This window comes from Engraulis encrasicolus, chromosome 4 (genome assembly GCF_034702125.1).
Source record: "Engraulis encrasicolus isolate BLACKSEA-1 chromosome 4, IST_EnEncr_1.0, whole genome shotgun sequence".
Taxonomy (NCBI): domain Eukaryota; kingdom Metazoa; phylum Chordata; class Actinopteri; order Clupeiformes; family Engraulidae; genus Engraulis; species Engraulis encrasicolus.
In genome coordinates, this window is record NC_085860.1 from 16176664 (window position 1) to 16194163 (window position 17500).

General features: G+C 44.4%; 2 protein-coding genes across 3 annotated transcripts in view; both read left to right on the plus strand.

The window, feature by feature from the left end:
• Positions 1-7772, plus strand: part of LOC134447359 (filamin-C-like) — a 38975-nt gene extending 31203 nt beyond the window's left edge. For both annotated transcript variants that reach the window (XM_063196791.1, XM_063196792.1), the window contains 7 exons: positions 23-160; positions 912-1027; positions 4050-4182; positions 4626-4802; positions 5466-5684; positions 6375-6638; positions 6794-7772. In XM_063196791.1, the coding sequence (XP_063052861.1) occupies positions 23-160; positions 912-1027; positions 4050-4182; positions 4626-4802; positions 5466-5684; positions 6375-6638; positions 6794-6981 (1235 nt within the window). In that variant the 3' untranslated portion in view covers positions 6982-7772. The remainder of the gene's footprint in view (positions 1-22; positions 161-911; positions 1028-4049; positions 4183-4625; positions 4803-5465; positions 5685-6374; positions 6639-6793) is intronic.
• A 525-nt stretch (positions 7773-8297) lies between these two features.
• The window catches only part of si:ch211-266k8.4 (TBC1 domain family member 10B), a 76967-nt gene continuing 67764 nt past the window's right edge, over positions 8298-17500 (plus strand). The window contains exons 1-8 of the mRNA XM_063196378.1: positions 8298-8524; positions 8632-8719; positions 8894-9001; positions 9196-9406; positions 10610-10732; positions 12927-13050; positions 14426-14495; positions 17268-17382. Coding sequence (XP_063052448.1) covers positions 8385-8524; positions 8632-8719; positions 8894-9001; positions 9196-9406; positions 10610-10732; positions 12927-13050; positions 14426-14495; positions 17268-17382 — 979 coding nt within the window. The 5' untranslated portion in view covers positions 8298-8384. The remainder of the gene's footprint in view (positions 8525-8631; positions 8720-8893; positions 9002-9195; positions 9407-10609; positions 10733-12926; positions 13051-14425; positions 14496-17267; positions 17383-17500) is intronic.

The following is a 17500-nucleotide window of genomic DNA, read 5'->3' on the forward strand; positions in this document are numbered from 1 at the left end:
CTCTCTCCTTCCCTCACGGCAGCTGAATTTAGCGTGTGGACCCGAGAGGCTGGTGCGGGTGGCCTGTCTATCGCAGTGGAAGGCCCCAGCAAGGCTGAGATCTCCTTTGAGGACCGCAAGGATGGCTCCTGTGGAGTTACCTACATTGTACAAGAACCAGGTACGCAAATAACAGTGTCTTTTAGTTTGCCGTCAACATGATCACGATACATAGAGTGCATCTTAATATGGGACCTTGCCTCCTCCACTTGCCTCCTCCACTCGCTTCTCGTCATGATGACATCACTGACAACAGCATTATATTTCAATATCTTGCAAAAGCTCAATTGTAGAGTCTTTTTCTCGTTTGCAATTGTTATGGTGAATGAAAAACAGTCCCTCAAAAGTTGTTGTGGCTAGGCTGACAGCTGGGAAACTTTATCGTTTTCTCCACGGAGGAGGGGCCAGGAGGCGGGGCGAGGAGACAAGCGCAAGTGGAGGAGGCAAGGTCACATATTAAGACGCACTCATAGAGTTAGTAGGAGACACTTATTCTTCCTTCTTCCATGTGCATATCATGCAACTCCATGTTAGACTTTTTTGGCCAAAAGTAGTGTAAGGGATGCGCGCACATCCAGTAAAAAAGGTGCTGGAGCAAACAAAGACGTGTAGAAAAAGAAGGAAAAATCTGCACACTGTTGCTGCTCACCGATTTATTCAACACAACATTTCGACCTCAAACGGTCTTTGTGCATTTCGACCTCAAACAGTCTTCGTCAGGTATATAGGTAGCCTACACCTGACGAAGACCGTTTGAGGTTGAAACGTTGTACTTATACCTTTCTTGGCCACCCATTTTATGTTGTTCTGCTTACAGGCCTTAATTCTCATGTTGTTCTGTCTCTCTCTGTGCTTGATGTGTCTCCCAACAGGCGACTATGAGGTGTCGATCAAGTTCAACAACGAGCACATCCCCGACAGCCCCTTCATCGTGCCTGTGGCGTCCCTGTCGGACGACGCACGCCGACTTACCGTCACGAGCCTGCAGGTGGGTGGAGAGAGAGAGAGAGAGAGAGAGAGAGAGAGAGAGAGAGAGAGAGAGATCTTTACTCCCACTATCCTCCCACGCACACAACATGAAACCTCTCTCCACAACAAAGAACTATACGTGTTTTTTTTTAATACTGAAAGTGATTGTCACCACTTTCAAAGTAATTGTGTAGTGTTAAGTAGTGTAGAGTATTAGTCACCCATTGCTTTTTTTGAACAGCATTCAAGTATCTTTGCTTCTACTTATACTAAGCCTACAAAGAGAGAACCTGCAGTGCGCCAAACTGACCCACTTACTGTCCTTACAGTATGCTTCATCTGTAGTGAGACCCCCTAGTCGTCATTCACCCCCAACCAACCCCATATCATCACTCCCATACCCAGTGACAGCTGACAGCTTTTCTCAGGCCCAGGACAAAGTCATCGGAAAGGGGGCCCCCATCCAACACATACCCAATTGAATTAAATTAAATGGAAACCCGGTTTTGGGGCACCTCTCTCCCTGTCCCTGGGCCTGGGTTAACTGACCCCCTTTGTCTCCCCTTCATTTGGCTTCCCTGCCCACCCCCCGCACCCATACCCCCCGAGCAGGGCTCACCATAGGAGCCCCATAATATTATGAGGTTGCGTGGAGGCTGCGTTGGGATTAGCTGTCCCAGCAGAGGGCTGAGCTGGCCTGGGTCACTGGCTATTAGGGGCTCCCTCTCCTGGGGCCCTGGAGCTCCGGTAGCTGGCCTTCTACTGTAGCCTCCAGCAGGCTAACAAGAGCTCAGCGTGCAAGCATAAACACCCCCCCCCCCCCCCTTTCGTCAAGATGGGCTGCTTTGTCGAGATGAGCAACCAACACTGCCCTACAAAGGCAAAGTGCAGTAACTACATAGTTTGTCACTCACAATTGATTTTAGACTGAAATGGTCTTCATAAAATCTCCTTTATCTTCTGACAAAACCTTATGGTCCAAAGATACCCCGTGTTAGAGATATTGCTATGTTAAATTTGCAGTAACTACAAAATCTGACCTAATGGCAATACTTTGAATGCATTTTTCTCAGTTCAATGTTGGGGTGGTTTATGCACTTTGTCTTTGTAGGGAAGAATAGGCTGTTCACATAGCCCAAACCCCAACTGGTGCATAGTATTGGCTTGGTAGCCAGGGCTTCGAACCGGTTCAAGGAACGAAAACCGAAAATGGGAACGAACGGAATTTTACGCAATTTTATGAGGAACAGAAACAGAAACGAAAACGAAATGGTCTTCAACTGTTCCTGAACAGAAACGTTATTCTGAAATCCACAAAACCGGTTAATAACGGTTTATTTCGTTCTCTATATATTTTATAAAATTTCACAAAAGCATACCCTGAAGCATACAGTGAAGTGTTTGCGCTGTAGAGTTAAACAGGAAATTGGAGTTATTTGTCAGCAACAGACCAGCTACACCATATCTACACCATGCAGGGTTAGGAATTATAGCGCAAGATCTCCATATTGATAAATCTTACAGCCAGGTAAGGAGTTTAGCACGTATCCAGAATGTGAGATCTGAATGTTTTTGGATGCCGCCTGTGATTTAGCCTATTATTTTTGGGGATAGAGTAGCTACTGTGTAAGGGCAAATACTAATGGGTACGCCTATTCTAGGTATGAGATACAGTCCATAAAAATAAACTTGATAGGCCCGCAAAACATTTCCGGGAACGATAAGAACGAACGATATTTTGCGTTCCGAACCGGTTCAGGAACGAAATTTTGGTGGCGGAACGAATTCAGGAACGGAAACGTTAAATAAAGGCCTACCTGAACCGTTCAGAACGGAACGATTGAAAAATAATTTCGTTTTCAAGCCCTGTTGGTAGCTCAGTTCAACGGGTAGCTTATATCGGCACAACACCCCCTTTCTTGTCTGCCTGTCACACCCGTACTATGCCACACCGTCTTTCCAGATCAACCCTCATAAGGCTAAGACTACCCATCTCAAGTAGTACGTACAGAAATAAAGATCCCCTCTCGCTGGCTTGCATCTCTAGCTGCCTGGTTGACCAATCCACCCTTCTCAGTCTTACTCACACCTCATTCCCAGCTGGTCCCCTGTTAATCTCGCCCCGAGATGAGATGAGATGAGATGAGATGACTAACTCACTGTGTCTCTGTGTGTGTCTCTTCTTCTCTCTGTTACGCACTCTCACCTACATCAGGCGCTAAGCGCCAGGTTGCGCAAGCAGGTAATTCTATCTAGATGAACCCACAAATCCACACACTCTCCCAGTCACTCACTGGTACACACTCCAGCCCAGGAAAAAAGACATCTGAATGGGCTCCCCCACTTAATACATACAATGTAATGAGGACCCAATTCTGGGCCCCCTCTCTCCCTGGGCCCAGGACAACTGAGCCCTTTGTGTCCCCCCCCTGTCAGCATCCCTGCACACTCTCTCAGTCACTCACTGGCGCACACACCAGCATCTCACCCCACTCATCACCAGATTCCTGGGCTGCCTGCACGGCTGGCTCATGCTCTGGCTCTGGCGTGCAGCCCTTAAAGCAGTCTGTTTAGCCTTCGCACATTTGCACAGGCACACTGATACCCACAGGCACACTGGTAATAAACACACACACACACACACACACACACACACACACACACACACACACACACACACACACACACACACACACACACACACACACACACACACACACACACACACACACACACACACACACACACACACACACACACACACACACACACACACACACACACACACACACACATACAGGCCATCATCCTCCTCCTTGGTATCGCAGCAATACAGCCACATGTAATCCTCATAATCCATTGTTTTGGCCTCAGTACAAACATGGCCACATCTGGCTGGCCACTAAATATCTGAATGTCCTGTCTTGATGCAGCGCCCTCTATGTACTGGCCACTAAATATCTAAATGTCATGTCCTGCTGCAACCCTGTCTATCTACTGGCCACTAAATATTGTGTCTTGATGCCCTCTTCTCTTCTCAGGAGAAGGACCTGAAGGTGAATCAGGAAGCCACCTTCGCAGTGCAGAGGAACGGGGCTCGAGGTGTGGTGGACGCCAAGGTGCACACGCCATCCGGCCGCGCTGAGGAGTGCTACGTCTCAGATCTGGATAGCGGTGAGTCACCTGGACCATCACGGCAGGACAGGACAGGAGTAATGTATATGTATATGTATATGTACATGTATAATAATAATAATAATGACAATGAAAGCATTTTATTTGAAAGTGCCTTTCAAAACACTCAAGGACACTGTACAGAGAGAAGCAATAATAAAACATAAAAACAGATTGTAAACGAAAATAAAACAAAAAACCTAGTTAAAAAGTCATGAAGAATAGTATACTATTAGAATAGTATCTATGCAAAGCAGCATGTGATTCCAAGGCAAATAGACTTTTAGCATGCAGTATTAATAACAAGAACGCTCTTGAGTGTTCACTATTTTTGCATGGTACAAAATGCTACTGTATATTCATACTATAACAAAGGATTGAGTTAGACAGAACAGATCCTCACTCACTGGGCTTTCTCTTTCTCTTTCTCTCTCTCTCTCTAGACAAGAATGCAATCCGTTTCATTCCACGGGAGAACGGTGTTCACTCCATCGACGTTAAGTTCAACGGTAGCCACATTCCCGGTAGTCCCTTCAACGTGCGCGTGGGGGAGCCTGACCAGGCCGCGGATCCCGGCCGAGTGTCCGCCTTCGGGCCTGGGCTTCAGGGAGGCTGCACAGGTAAGGTCTCCAATACAACCAACATCCCGGCCCAATCCTTCCATCTCTCATTAACTGGGATCTGAATTAACTTTTTTCCATCACCAGCCTAAATGGCTAGTAGATGCTTAAATTGCCAGCTAAACACATGCTCACTAATGGGTCAACGTGGCTAGTGATTTGGTCTTTTCTACCAGCCAAACTGAAATTTCACCAGCATTTGGCCGGTTGGCTGGTGTTAATTTAGAGCACTGCTCATAAACTGTTCTCATATTTTTTTGAAAATCAGAATCAGGAAACTTATGTTGTCCCAGCAATGGGTAATTCAGTTCCACAGTCCTGGTTTCAATAAATAGTATATGAGTGGAATCGGCTTGACCCATTTCTGCTTCTGTTAGAGCCATAGATAACACAGCTTTGGCTTTTGGTGACTCGCTAGTGCCCCCTCTGTCAACATCATTCTTGTAAAATTATTTTTTTTGCAATGCAACGCAAATGTAAAACCTTTTTCATTCCTTATTGTTTCTCAGTATATGCTTAGGATAGGAAAAGATTGATCCTGTTATGAAAACGTGCTGTGTCTCATGGGTCAACGTCATAGTAAAAAAAATAATTTGTATTTGTTTAGGATATGGCAACATATACATGTAACCTGTTGTGATAACCACATTTTGTGTCTTGTAGGCGTGCCTACCGAGTTTGTGGTGAACACCTGCAACGCCGGGTCCGGTGCCCTGTCGGTGACCATCGACGGGCCCTCCAAGGCCAAGATGGACTGCATGGAGTGTGCGGAGGGCTACAAGATCTCCTACACGCCCATGGCACCAGGCAACTATCTCATCTCCATCAAGTACGGCGGACCACAACACATCGTGGGCAGCCCTTTCAAAGCCAAAGTTACAGGTAAAACGCTTGCCTGCAATGCATGCAAACAAGACTATTGTCTGCAGCACTGCTGCTCTCACCTCTCCAACATCCGCACAAAGGGGTTGCATAATTGGTGAGTTCTGAAAGTTACATAAATGGATGAGCTATCTTTAACTGAAGTGGGCTAGTCGTCATTGGATACAATGGGCTTTGAGAAGGCTCTGTGTCAGGGAGACCATGAAATACATAGACGTGGGATCTATTTTGTTCTGATAAATAGAGACGAACACTTCAAAAGCATCCTCAGGTGCAGCAGAGTAGCCCCCAGGTGAATGAAAAGAATAAAAAGTATTGCAGAGAGCAGTCTCTCTGTTGCAAAAGCCTCTCGATGCATCTCTCTCTCTCTCTCTCTCTCTCTCTCTCTCTCTCTCTCTCTCTCTCTCTCTCTCTCTCTCTCTCTCTCTCTCTCTCTCTCTCTCTCTCTCTCTCTCTCTCTCTCTCTCTCTCTCTCTTCCTCTCTGTTTCTCCATCTCTCTCAAGTGCTTTTGCAGCACTCCGCATTACTCTTGTGTGTGTTGGTTGGGGTTTCCTTGGCAATGTGAAGGATTATGTAATGTTGTGGAGTCGTGACTGCCTTGCCTTGCTATGCCTTGCTATGCCTTTTCCTTCCCTGTCTGTTTCCCAGTCCTTACGCAACGCTCTCTGTCTCCATCTCTCCCCCCTCAGGTGCACGTCTGTCAGGAGGCCACAGCCTGCATGAGACCTCCACAGTGCTTGTGGAGTCGCTCACCAGGACCTCCAAAATTGCCGGGGGCTACAGCAGCAGCGCCATGGCAGCCAGTAGCAGCAGCAGCAGCATCAGCGGCGGTGGCGGTAGCAGCGTGGCCAAGCTTGCATCGGACGCCAGCAAGGTGGTGTGCAGAGGGCCCGGCCTCTCCAAAGCCGTGCTGGGGCAGAAGAACACCTTCCAGGTGGACTGCAGCAAAGCAGGTGAGAGGAAGACGGCACATGGACATGCAGATACACGTGGACATACGCACACATGCACGCGCGCACATGCACACGCACACACACACACATTTATATGTCTAACACTTAAACACTTGGACACTGAAATGACACTCTTTTTTCCTCCATTGCTGTAGGTACCAACATGCTGATGGTTGGTGTGCACGGTCCCAGGACTCCGTGCGAAGAGGTGTACGTGAAGCACGTGGGCAACCGGCTCTACAACGTCACCTACACGGTGCGGGAGAAGGCCAACTACATGGTCATCGTCAAGTGGGGAGAGGACACCGTCCCAGGGAGCCCCTTCCAAGTCACCGTCCCTTGAACTGAACTGAACAGCCCCCAAAAACAGACCCCCTGTTACTACCCCCATGACCCCAAGTTTTGACACCCCTTTGATCACCTCCCCACAACCACCACCACCACAGATCTTTGACCCTTAAGTGCTACGCTGCTATGCAGATATGTGAGGACTCTCTTCTTTCCAACAAACCCTAAATGCACTTGAAAAGAAAATACATAAAAAAAGAAATGAAAGACTTTTTCTCAGTTGTGAGAGGAAAAAAAAAGAATGTCACCTTTTTGTGCCAAAATATTTTATATTAACTCTTTGTGCTGTTTTAGGGTACTTTTCCTTTTCTTTTTTTGCCACATGAGGCCATCCAGTGTTCCCTCCATTTTAAAGTCAACCTCACACATACAAACACTTTTCCTGCAGAACCAATCACTGTTTTTACTTTGCACACTTTAAAAGTCCGTCATTTTCACTTGTGACAAGACATGCACACTCCTGCAGCCGTGAAAAAAACCCAGATATTATTTGACTGAATGGTTTGGCGACGTCACCGTACTGGAAAGAGGACTCTTCCAACTAATTGACACTTATTTTATAGACGTTGTAAATGACAGTAGTTCTTTAACATTAAGTGAGCAGCTTGCTTACTATGTCTGTCCAAACATGGAGGACCTGGGCGGCCAGGGCTTAATGTGTGAATGTTAAACAGTATTAAAGTGTGTTACTGTATGGTTTTATATGCTTTATATAATATGTTTGTTTTTTTGTTATATTAACCAAAATGCAATGTAAGTTCTTGCAGAGCTAATAAAAAAAATCAACAGCCAATTGACAATGTTTTTTATTTGTGTGCTTATTATTTTAATGTTGTGTCATGCATGCAACACAAAGGTGTCCAATGGGTTGAAATATTGATCCCTCAGTCATCACTGAATAAGTAGTAAGAACATGCCATCTGCTGGACGCAGTTGAACCTCTCTCTGGCGCACGCCATGATTGCGCTCGTTTTGGATATGAAAATATGTATAAAATAAAAACAACAAATGTAAAGAGCTACACATCTAGTTCTCATTATAAATTCACAATATACATTATTTCTTGGAAGTTTTTTTTTTACATTTAATTTTGGAAGGACTACAGTAGTTTGCTGAGTCTCGCACTCCGCTCCAGTAGGTGACGCGGTATCTTCACAAGTATACGCCCTGGGTCGAAAGTAAAATGCATTTGTTCGGGCCCGTCCAATGACAATGCGCACTGGACAATTTCTATGTCAATCAGTTACTGAGTGGGCGCGCCCCAGCTGACCCGGTTATTTTGAATGTCGCTGCTGTAGTGAACGAGTAACAACAAAACAGAAACTCTGATTTTGACTTGAATTGAAGATATAACACAAATACAAAACTCATCACATAGTTTGTTAAATAGCTTTCAGAATGAGGAGAAGGAGCAGTAGTTCTTTCAACAGGACGCCCCTTGTCAAACGACGCACAAGTAGCGTTGGTTTTGATGAATTTGGTTTTGCGCTCAGCAAAAAGAAGGAGCAAAAGCTTCAACACAGATCTCATGACTACAGGTAGTCAATTATTTTCCGCCTTGGTGCATGAATCTGCATGATGTCAAAAGACAAGACCCTACAAATTTAACAGCAATTCTGCTACATCAACTTTTTTTCTCTCGCAGTTATCCAGAACCAGACGCATTGAGGGTGAAGCAGTTATGCGAACTGTTGAGCTATTGGAACGGTTCGAGTTTCATTTGTCGTAGCCAGGTATTGTTTTCATGCAGCCTTAATGAAGGAATTGTGGTTAATTAGCCTACGGCCTTTATCCATCCAACTGCACGAGTGTTCATTCAATACGGATCTAAATCAATCCATAACCTTCGACCAAGTCATTGTGAAAAAGAATGCTATACAAATAACACCCCCCGTTTATTCGTGCAGATTGAGCGCTTCATCAGAATGGGTATTCCTTCATCTTTGAGAGGAAGAGTGTGGAAGTGCTTACTCAACCTCGACTCCTACAACGGATCCCATGATTTCAACTACCAGGTTCAGGCTTTTGAAATACATAACTTGCATAGGCCTATGAGAAGTGCAAATGTTTTCAGCAAATCAGGAAATGTTTTGGAAATACTTTTTTTTTTTAAACTCTAGGCCTATAACACATTCATCCTACTTGTCCCATAGCTGACCATTGTGGTTGGAGACTGATGAAATATGCACATTATCCCCTTGTACTGTAGACATGCCTGGATGAGATCCGTCAGCCGTTGGTGGATCTGGGGCTGAGTGAGTACAGCATCCTGTCTGCCCTCAGTGTCTCCAGCCAGACCCCATCTCTTTCATCAGCCCTGGCCCCTGCTGCCCCATCCCTTTCCCCAGCCTCGGCCCCTGCTGCTCTGGGCTTCTGTGGGGAGGAGGTGGCTCTCTTCCACCACATGGCACTGGAGATCAGTGAGTAGTAGGCCTAAGGGCCTCTTATGTATTGATGTTTAAAAAAAAAAAAAAAATGTATAGAATCTCTTCATTTATATGGTTGTTAGTTTTGTAAATGTGATGTGTTTTCTATTTCTATTGGCCATGATATTGCCATAGCTGCTGAAATGGCAATACATGTAAACAATCAATCCTAAGGGCCTCTTTGTGGTCCTTAAAGCAACACAAGGTAGTCCTCATATTTAGTCACCCTGTAGGTTAGATGCTCTCTTCCATTACATCCAGGGCTGTAGATTAACACCAGCCAACCGGCCAAATGCTGGTGAAATTTCATTTTGGCTGGTAGAAAAGATCAACTTACTAGTAGCCACTTTGACCCATTAGTGCGAGTGTGTTTGGCTAGTAAGATTAACATCCATTTTGGCTGGTGATGAAAAAAATAATAATTTAGAGCCCTTGCATCATACAGTACCTCAAAGTGAAAGCCCAACTGGGAAGCTCCCATTGTCAATTGTGACACAGCACTCCACAGCACAGAGTCCTAATCGCACACAACAAAATTGCATTCATGCCTTACCTGTGCAAGGAGACAGCCCCAAATGGCACCCCAAGAGAGCAGTGCGGCAGGGCGGTACTATGCTCAGCATACTGTACCTCTGTCATGGATGTGGCTGGGGGAAACTGGTTAATTACTCCCCCCACCAACCTGCCGGGTCGAGAGTCGAATAAGCAACCTTTCAAATGAAAATGGTGAAATTGATGTTAATGGTGGTTTTATGGTTTTGAATGAATATTTATTATAAATGATATTTATTGGAAGTGAGAAGACATTTTACAAAATAATAATACAACATATTCCTCTCTGTTTTGGGTTGTACACAGGGGGGAAAAAAGAAAATACAGAAAAGCAACCTCAGCCATCCCCCCTACCCTACAAGAAAACAAATGGGGGAAAAAGAAAGGGGGAAATAAAAACAGAACAAAAAGAGCCAGCCAATTGAAAAGGGTAGTGATAAAGTGAAAGGACAATGAACAAAATGGAACAATGGAATAAAAAATAAAATAAAAAAGCTCAGGCTCAAGTGCTCGGGGTTTACTCTTGTTATAGGTACAGAGTTTAAGGTTCCAGCTTCTACTACAAGTCTGCCATTGGCGTTTTATTGATGATGACTTGTTCTGCAGTTCTAACTGTAAACCACTGGTTTTTTTTTTTCCTTGCAGAGAAATCCTTTCCGACACATCGCTCTCTCATGGGGGAGAGTCCTGAAGCGATCGAGGGGCAGGCCAAGCTCTTTCGAGTCCTCACCGTCTACACCAAGTTCAATCCCCAGGGTTACAGCCAGGGTAAGGTGTGGCTTAGCACCTCCAGCAGAGAGAGTACAGGAGTCTACTCTAAGAAACTGGTCGAGGAGTAAACCAGGTTAAGTTAAGAGGTAAATCATCTAATAGAAGAGCCTGGAGTCCTCATTTTCTTAAGAACATGAGGACTCCATTCAGGTCTATTCAATGATTTTCCTCTTAACTTAAAGGGTAACTTCAGCCAATTTCAACATACAGTTGTAATACTCACTCTACCGTGGACTTGTCAGTACCTGAGACTTTTTTTTCTTCAGCCTTTTCCGAGATCCTGGTCATTGTAATGGGGGGCGGGTGTTTGTTTACATTTCAAAAAAACGTCTTGATTTATTCCCAATAACATCCAAAAGGTTATGCAACAGCAGCAGACAAAAGCAAACAGCGATACCTTTTGGGAAAATATTTGGTAGGTAGGCCTATGTTAAATGTACCCTGTGCAGGAAATGGCCAAAAAAGGTACTGCAACTATTGCTGCTCATTGAAACCGGGTTGCCTATTGCCAAAGTTTACTAAGTAATAAACTAATATTTTCTAGTATGGACAGTCAAGTACAGTCATTTTTGCTGCTAAAAATAGCTATTTCTGGATATTCAAAATGGCGGACCACGGAGAAGATCCCCGTTTTCACGTATGAAAAGTGCAATTTTTCCAGTCATAATGAATGCTTAGAATTTGATGGTGGTGGTAAGTCTTTATGAAAAAGTGAACATTAGTGAATGGGCAGCATGAATTCTGGAAATAAACAACTAAAAATCTTACACAGTGTCCCTTTTAAGACTTTTAAATACTATAGCTCATATCTCGGAAAGGACTGAGCTAAAAAATGCAGCATCACCGTGTACTGACAAGTCAAGGGTAACGTGAGCAATACAACAGCATATTGACATTGACAGATGTGCTCCTTTAACCTGATTTACTCCTAAACTAGCTTCTGAGCATAGGCCCCAGGAGTATACAGCAATAGGAATGTACTATGTCTGCTTCAAGTGTGCCATAAGGGTTTGGTTTGTTGGGCACTTTTTTTTGGACTGATAATTGAAAAGTGTCTGCAATTTCTGAGCATTGTACCTGCATCTTACGTAAGGGCCTGCCCTGGAAAAGCCTATGTAATAAAACTAGGAGACATGAGGTAAGGCCAGCCACAGGGCTACAGACAGTCTGACCCACAATGCTTTTACTTGATTGGGTTGAGTCCTGAGCTTATCTGTTCAACAGTAAGGTACAATACACGCTGATGAAATAAAAATGCCTTTGCATTACCATTCATGGAAAGTGAAACGCAGATAAGCCCTCAGATCACGCTAGTTCATGAAAAGCATATTGGAATAACTGATGAATGAAAAATGTAGTGGTATCAAAATGATGGCTGTTGTTCTGATTTTTTGTTACTATTTTTTGCCTTGTTTTTAAGTATTTTGATTGCGTGCTACTATTGTTGATGACACAGTGCTCAAGTGAAATGGAATAGTACAGTGAACAGGCAGGGAAAAGTTTTGTAGCAGCATAGTATATCCACCTACTGTACGGCCCAGTATAAAACCATACTGTCTGCCATGCCATTCAGTTAGTTTAAGAAGAGTGAAGAATCAGTTTGATATTTTGAGACAGTGCAAGTAAAACATTTCAAGTCTGTACATAGAATAACTACTTGCATGGCATTGACTACAAAAAGCAATACAATACAGGCAAGATATGCTGTATGTCCAGACATGCAAGTTCAACTTTGGGTTCAGTAGGGGGCAGTAGAGGGCAGTAAATAGACTCACTTCCTCACATTTCTGCATTCTAAACACAGAATGTATGACGGCTATTCCTCTCAACCCAGTGATTCTGAAAGTGTGGTCCGGGGACCACTGGTGGTCCACCACAGAGCTCAGGTGGTTAGCGAGGGTATCTCTACTTTTCCAAGCCAAGCTGGAAGTAGGCTATATTAACATTATTACAAAGCTAAACATAGCTGAAGTCATATTTTCACCACAATAAGACAGGCTTGTGTAATGTGAATTAAAAGTAACTGATCTGCATCAAAATTCGCCACGTCAAATTAGCACCCGTCAACTGTCAAAAAAGTGGTCCTTGGTCTGAAAAAGTTTGAGAAACACTGTTCTTAATAAATATCCATTTACCTTTGTCCCACGGTTGTACTTATCAGTTGTCTGTGACTTGTTTCCCCTTTCTGCAGGAATGTGCTGCGTGGCCGCTGTTCTGCTGATGCACCTGAGTGAGGAGGAAGCCTTCTGGGCCCTGGCAGTTCTCTTCCGGGAGCCCAAATACTTACCCGAGCTCTTTGACCTTTCGCCAGAGAGGTACGCTTGTGCTTAGTGAACCTTTTGTGCCCCCCGACATAAGCTTTTAAGCTGACACCATACTGCGAACGTGTCACCTCCTCCACAATGTAATATTAGGTGATTTTCAGGAGCTTGGGAGCTTTCAGGAGCCACTTACGTCCCTTGGCTGGCTGGTGGTAGCAGCCTACCCTGCCAACAATCAGCCCTTTTCAGCCTCAGCTGTCTCCAGCGCGGTGTAAAAACTCTACCCCACTAGACACAGGCTTTGCCTCCTGGCAGCTAAGTCTTTTGTGAGGACAAGGACATACAAAATTCGTATTACCCTCATGCTAATATGGACAATGTACTAGTATAATTGCATTGCAATCAATAAATAAATGCATTGCAGTGGGATTTTTTCAAGATAACTTTAGTCTTTTAAGTCTTTTACTATAAGGCCATGTTGGTTGGTTGATATAAAACTGCTGATGTCGGATTTAATAGCAACATGGTAACTGCAATTAGTTAATATCGTGCGTGTCTGGGGTGAGCCATTGTCGATCCCTTCTCAGATGAGAAGGCATGCCATGCACTACTGTTGATTTTACAAAAACAAACCCTGTTGTTTCATCATCAGTCATCATGTGTTGTTTTTGCACAGTCAAGTCAGCTGTGTGACTGTAAGCTAGAACTCTCTTGCTCTGATTAGCTAATGTGTTTTGGAACATTAAAAAAACACTGTCAACTCACGCACGCTAGTTTGTTTGAAAAATGACTTGCTATTTTTATAAAACCATTGTAGTTGCACGTGCCCCCTAATCGTCAGCCATCCATGTTCGGTGTCATTCAGGCGTTACACGTTCAGGTGTACGTACGTGTGATCCACAAGCACTTGATGAGAAGAAGTGACTTTGTCCTTTTAAAAGTTTTAACATCATCTGTACAGCCCCCATTGAGAAACACTAGACTATGAAGACTATAAAATCAGCTTCCCAAATCCTGATTTGGTTAGGCTTAGACTGATTTAACAACTGCTTTGTGTATAACGCATGACCCATACATCACCAATCAGAAAAAAACAAACTATTTTGCTTTTACTTTACTCACAATGTAAAAAAGTATAAAAAATGTATAGAAGCACAAGACTGCACAAGACGAAAATAGTTAACTGTTTAACCTAGTTAGCAATTGTGGTTTATTGGGTTACTACTGAAATGATATAAATAAAGTAAAGTAAAATGGACAGTGTGGGGAAGTTAGTTGTAGTTTTTTTTCCCTGAACAACTGCAGTGTGTGAAAGGGGTGTTGAGTTTAAGCAGGCAGCCTATGTCTACTACATGTCCAGGCTATAGGTATTCAGCTCTATTCAGCAGTATTCAGCTCACCACTTTCAATGTGTTTTTGCTTTGTGCAGAGTCCAGCGTCAGGCAGCAGTGTTCCAACAGCTACTCAAACACAGGAGACCGGCCCTCTCACAACACCTGGTCAGTGCGTGCGCTCGTGTGCGCGTGCGTGCGTGCGTGTGTGTCCGTGTGTGCGTGTGCGTACTCAGTATTATTGAGTTTGATGGTAGCCACAGTAAGTAAAGCAGCAGCAGTTTACAGTAGTTAGCAGTTCTCTCTCTCTCTCTCTCTCTCTCTCTCTCTCTCTCTCTTGCGCTCACTCTTTCTTTCTCTCTTTCTTTCTTTCTTTCTCTCTTTCTTTCTTTCTTTCTTTCTTTCTTTCTTTCTTTCTTTCTTTCTTTCTTTCTTTCTTTCTTTTTTTCTTTCTTTCTATCTGTCTTTCTCTCTCTCTCTTTCTCTCTCTGTTTCTCTCTCTTTCTCTCTCTGTTTCTCTCTCTCTCTCTCTCTCTGTCTCTCTCTCTCTATCTGTCTTTCTCTCTCTCATTCTACTCTCTTTCAATCACAGCCATCTTCCCTTTGGCTACAGTATCTCATTCATTTGCACACACATACAAACATATTGTCGGCACTCAGCATAGACACACACGCACACACAGACAGGCACTAAATTGGATAGAGAATAAAACATGATCTTTGTGCTTCCTGAATCACTGTTTGGTTGGCAATGAATTAAAGATTACCACTTGCAAATTAGTTTAATGGCTTGGAACCTTCATCTGAAATTTTTCCACTGCTCTGAATCCCCCACACACACACCACCACCACCATTCCCCCTCCCTCTGCTCTCCTCACTGTCCCAGTCTACTCATTGGGGCATCACCCTCTATGCCATCTATTAAAATGGGTCCTCACCTAGACCCTCCAATGCCTCCATCAGTGTCCTTGCTCCAGGACCTGGTGTGTGTGTTTGTGCGTGTGTGTGCGTGCGTGTGCGTGTGTGTGCGTGTGTGTGCGTGCGTGTGCGTGCGTGCGTGTGCGCGTGTGCGCGCGCGTGCGTGCGTGCATGTGTGTGTGCGTGCGTGTGTGTGTGGCTCTCTCTCTGTCTCTCTCCCTCTCTCTCTGCCTGTCTCGCTCTCTGTCTCTCTCGCTCTCTCCCTCTCTCGCTCTCTGTCTCTCTCCCTCTCAGTAGTCACAGTGGCTCACCATTCAAGCTAGAAATGCTGCATAGTCACTGTTATGTTACATATGAGTTTGGTTGATGAGAATGTGGGCGTACTGTGCAGTCTTAACTCACACACTTGAGTGGATGATGACGTGCCTCACTTGACCCCTAAAATCAGCACCATTGCTACGCTACGCCGCTGAATCATTTCCTCTTAACTTAAATGGAAAACGCACCACAGCTACCGTTCTCATCAGTTGAGATTGCAGAGTGCTGTTTCAGACACTTTTCAGGATTAAGTGGGGTGGGTTCGATTTAATAACGGTGCCATCTCATTTTTTAATTTAGCTTGATGGCTGAGTGACTTTCTATGTCAAGGACACTTGAAGGCTCTTGAAGAGAACTCTGAAGAGTATTCTTAGACCCTCTGCACACACAGCCATGATCATTCTATGAGATATTCCATGAGACATGCATAGTCATATTCTATGAGACATATACAGTATAGTCATATTCTATGAGACATATACAGTATAGTCATATTCTATGAGACATTCACAGTCATATTCTATGAGACTTACAGCGTTTTCACACCTGGTCCCTTTCAGCCGCCTAAGCAAACTCAGAGTAGTGACTCAGCATTTTTGCGACATATGTGAATGCTCCAAAGCGTACCCAGACCCCTCGGAAGCGAAGCGTACTGAGACCTTGGTTGACATGGTCTCAGTACAGTTCACTTATGGTCCCTTTCAGTCACCTAAGCGAACTCAGAGTAGTGACTCAGCATTTTTGCGGCATATGTGAATTAAGGATAGATAGATGCCGGGGCCGATATTTGCATTTTTTAAGTGTATCGTATCGGCCGATACGCATGTGGTTTTGGCCGATACGCAATAGCTATTGTTTTATGTCATTCAGGTTTTTTTAAAACTTGATTGTTAGACATTACTTGATTGTTAGAGTGGGTGTTTAAATGTTACAAATTCTACCTCAATTTGATAATGTTAAAGGAATGTTTATTTTTAACTTGAGACCTAGAATATTTGTCATTTTTTAACCTTTTTTTTAACCCATATCGGCCCCAAATATCGGGTATCGGAAATCGGATATCGGCCAAGTGTGATGAAAAAAAAAATCGGTATTGCATCGGCCATTAAAAAACCTGTATCGGTCGACCCCTAATGTGAATGCTCCAAAGCGTACCCAGACCCCTCGGAAGCGAACCGTACTGAGACCTTGGTTGACATGGTCTCAGTACAGTTCACTTATGAGTTCTGACAAGTTACACTTGTGACTAGGTGTAATCACTTCAGGAGGGCTCTAAAGGACCAGGTGTGATTAAAAAAAAGAAGAGTGACATACCAAGACTACCAGGACCAGAAAGATCAGCCAGTTCTTTTTGTAATACACTCACAATATGAACACAAACAGAACTGAGTCCTGTTGCTGTCGGTTCGCTTTTTGGTCCACTTAAAGAGGACTGAGTTTGGTCCACTTAAAGGGTACCAGGTGTGAAAACCCTAATAGATAGTCATATTCAATGAGCAATACATACTTGGTCATTCCTGTGTCATTCTGCTTTGTCTGCAACGTCATGCTTGCCTCTGGTGTTCTTACCACCATGCATACCCATGTGTGTCTCTGTCTCTCTCTGTCTGTCTGTCTGTCTGTCTCTCTCTCTCCTCTCTCTCTCTGTCTCTCTCTCTCTCCGTCTCCCTCCCCCTCCCCCTCTCTCTCTCCCCCTCCCCCAGGAGGAGTGTGGTGTGTCTGGCCTGCAGTTTGCTCTGCCCTGGTTCCTGGCCCTCTTCAGCGGCCTGCCCTGCTGGGACTCTGTCCTGGCCATCTGGGATGTCATCATGCTCCAGGGTGCGTACGTACGGCACCACACCGCACCGCACCTTCGGCTCCATAATTCATTACCTGCCTGACCTGTGCAGGACCTTTCTCCTTTTTGCTTTCCAACGCTAAATACCAACGCTTGACC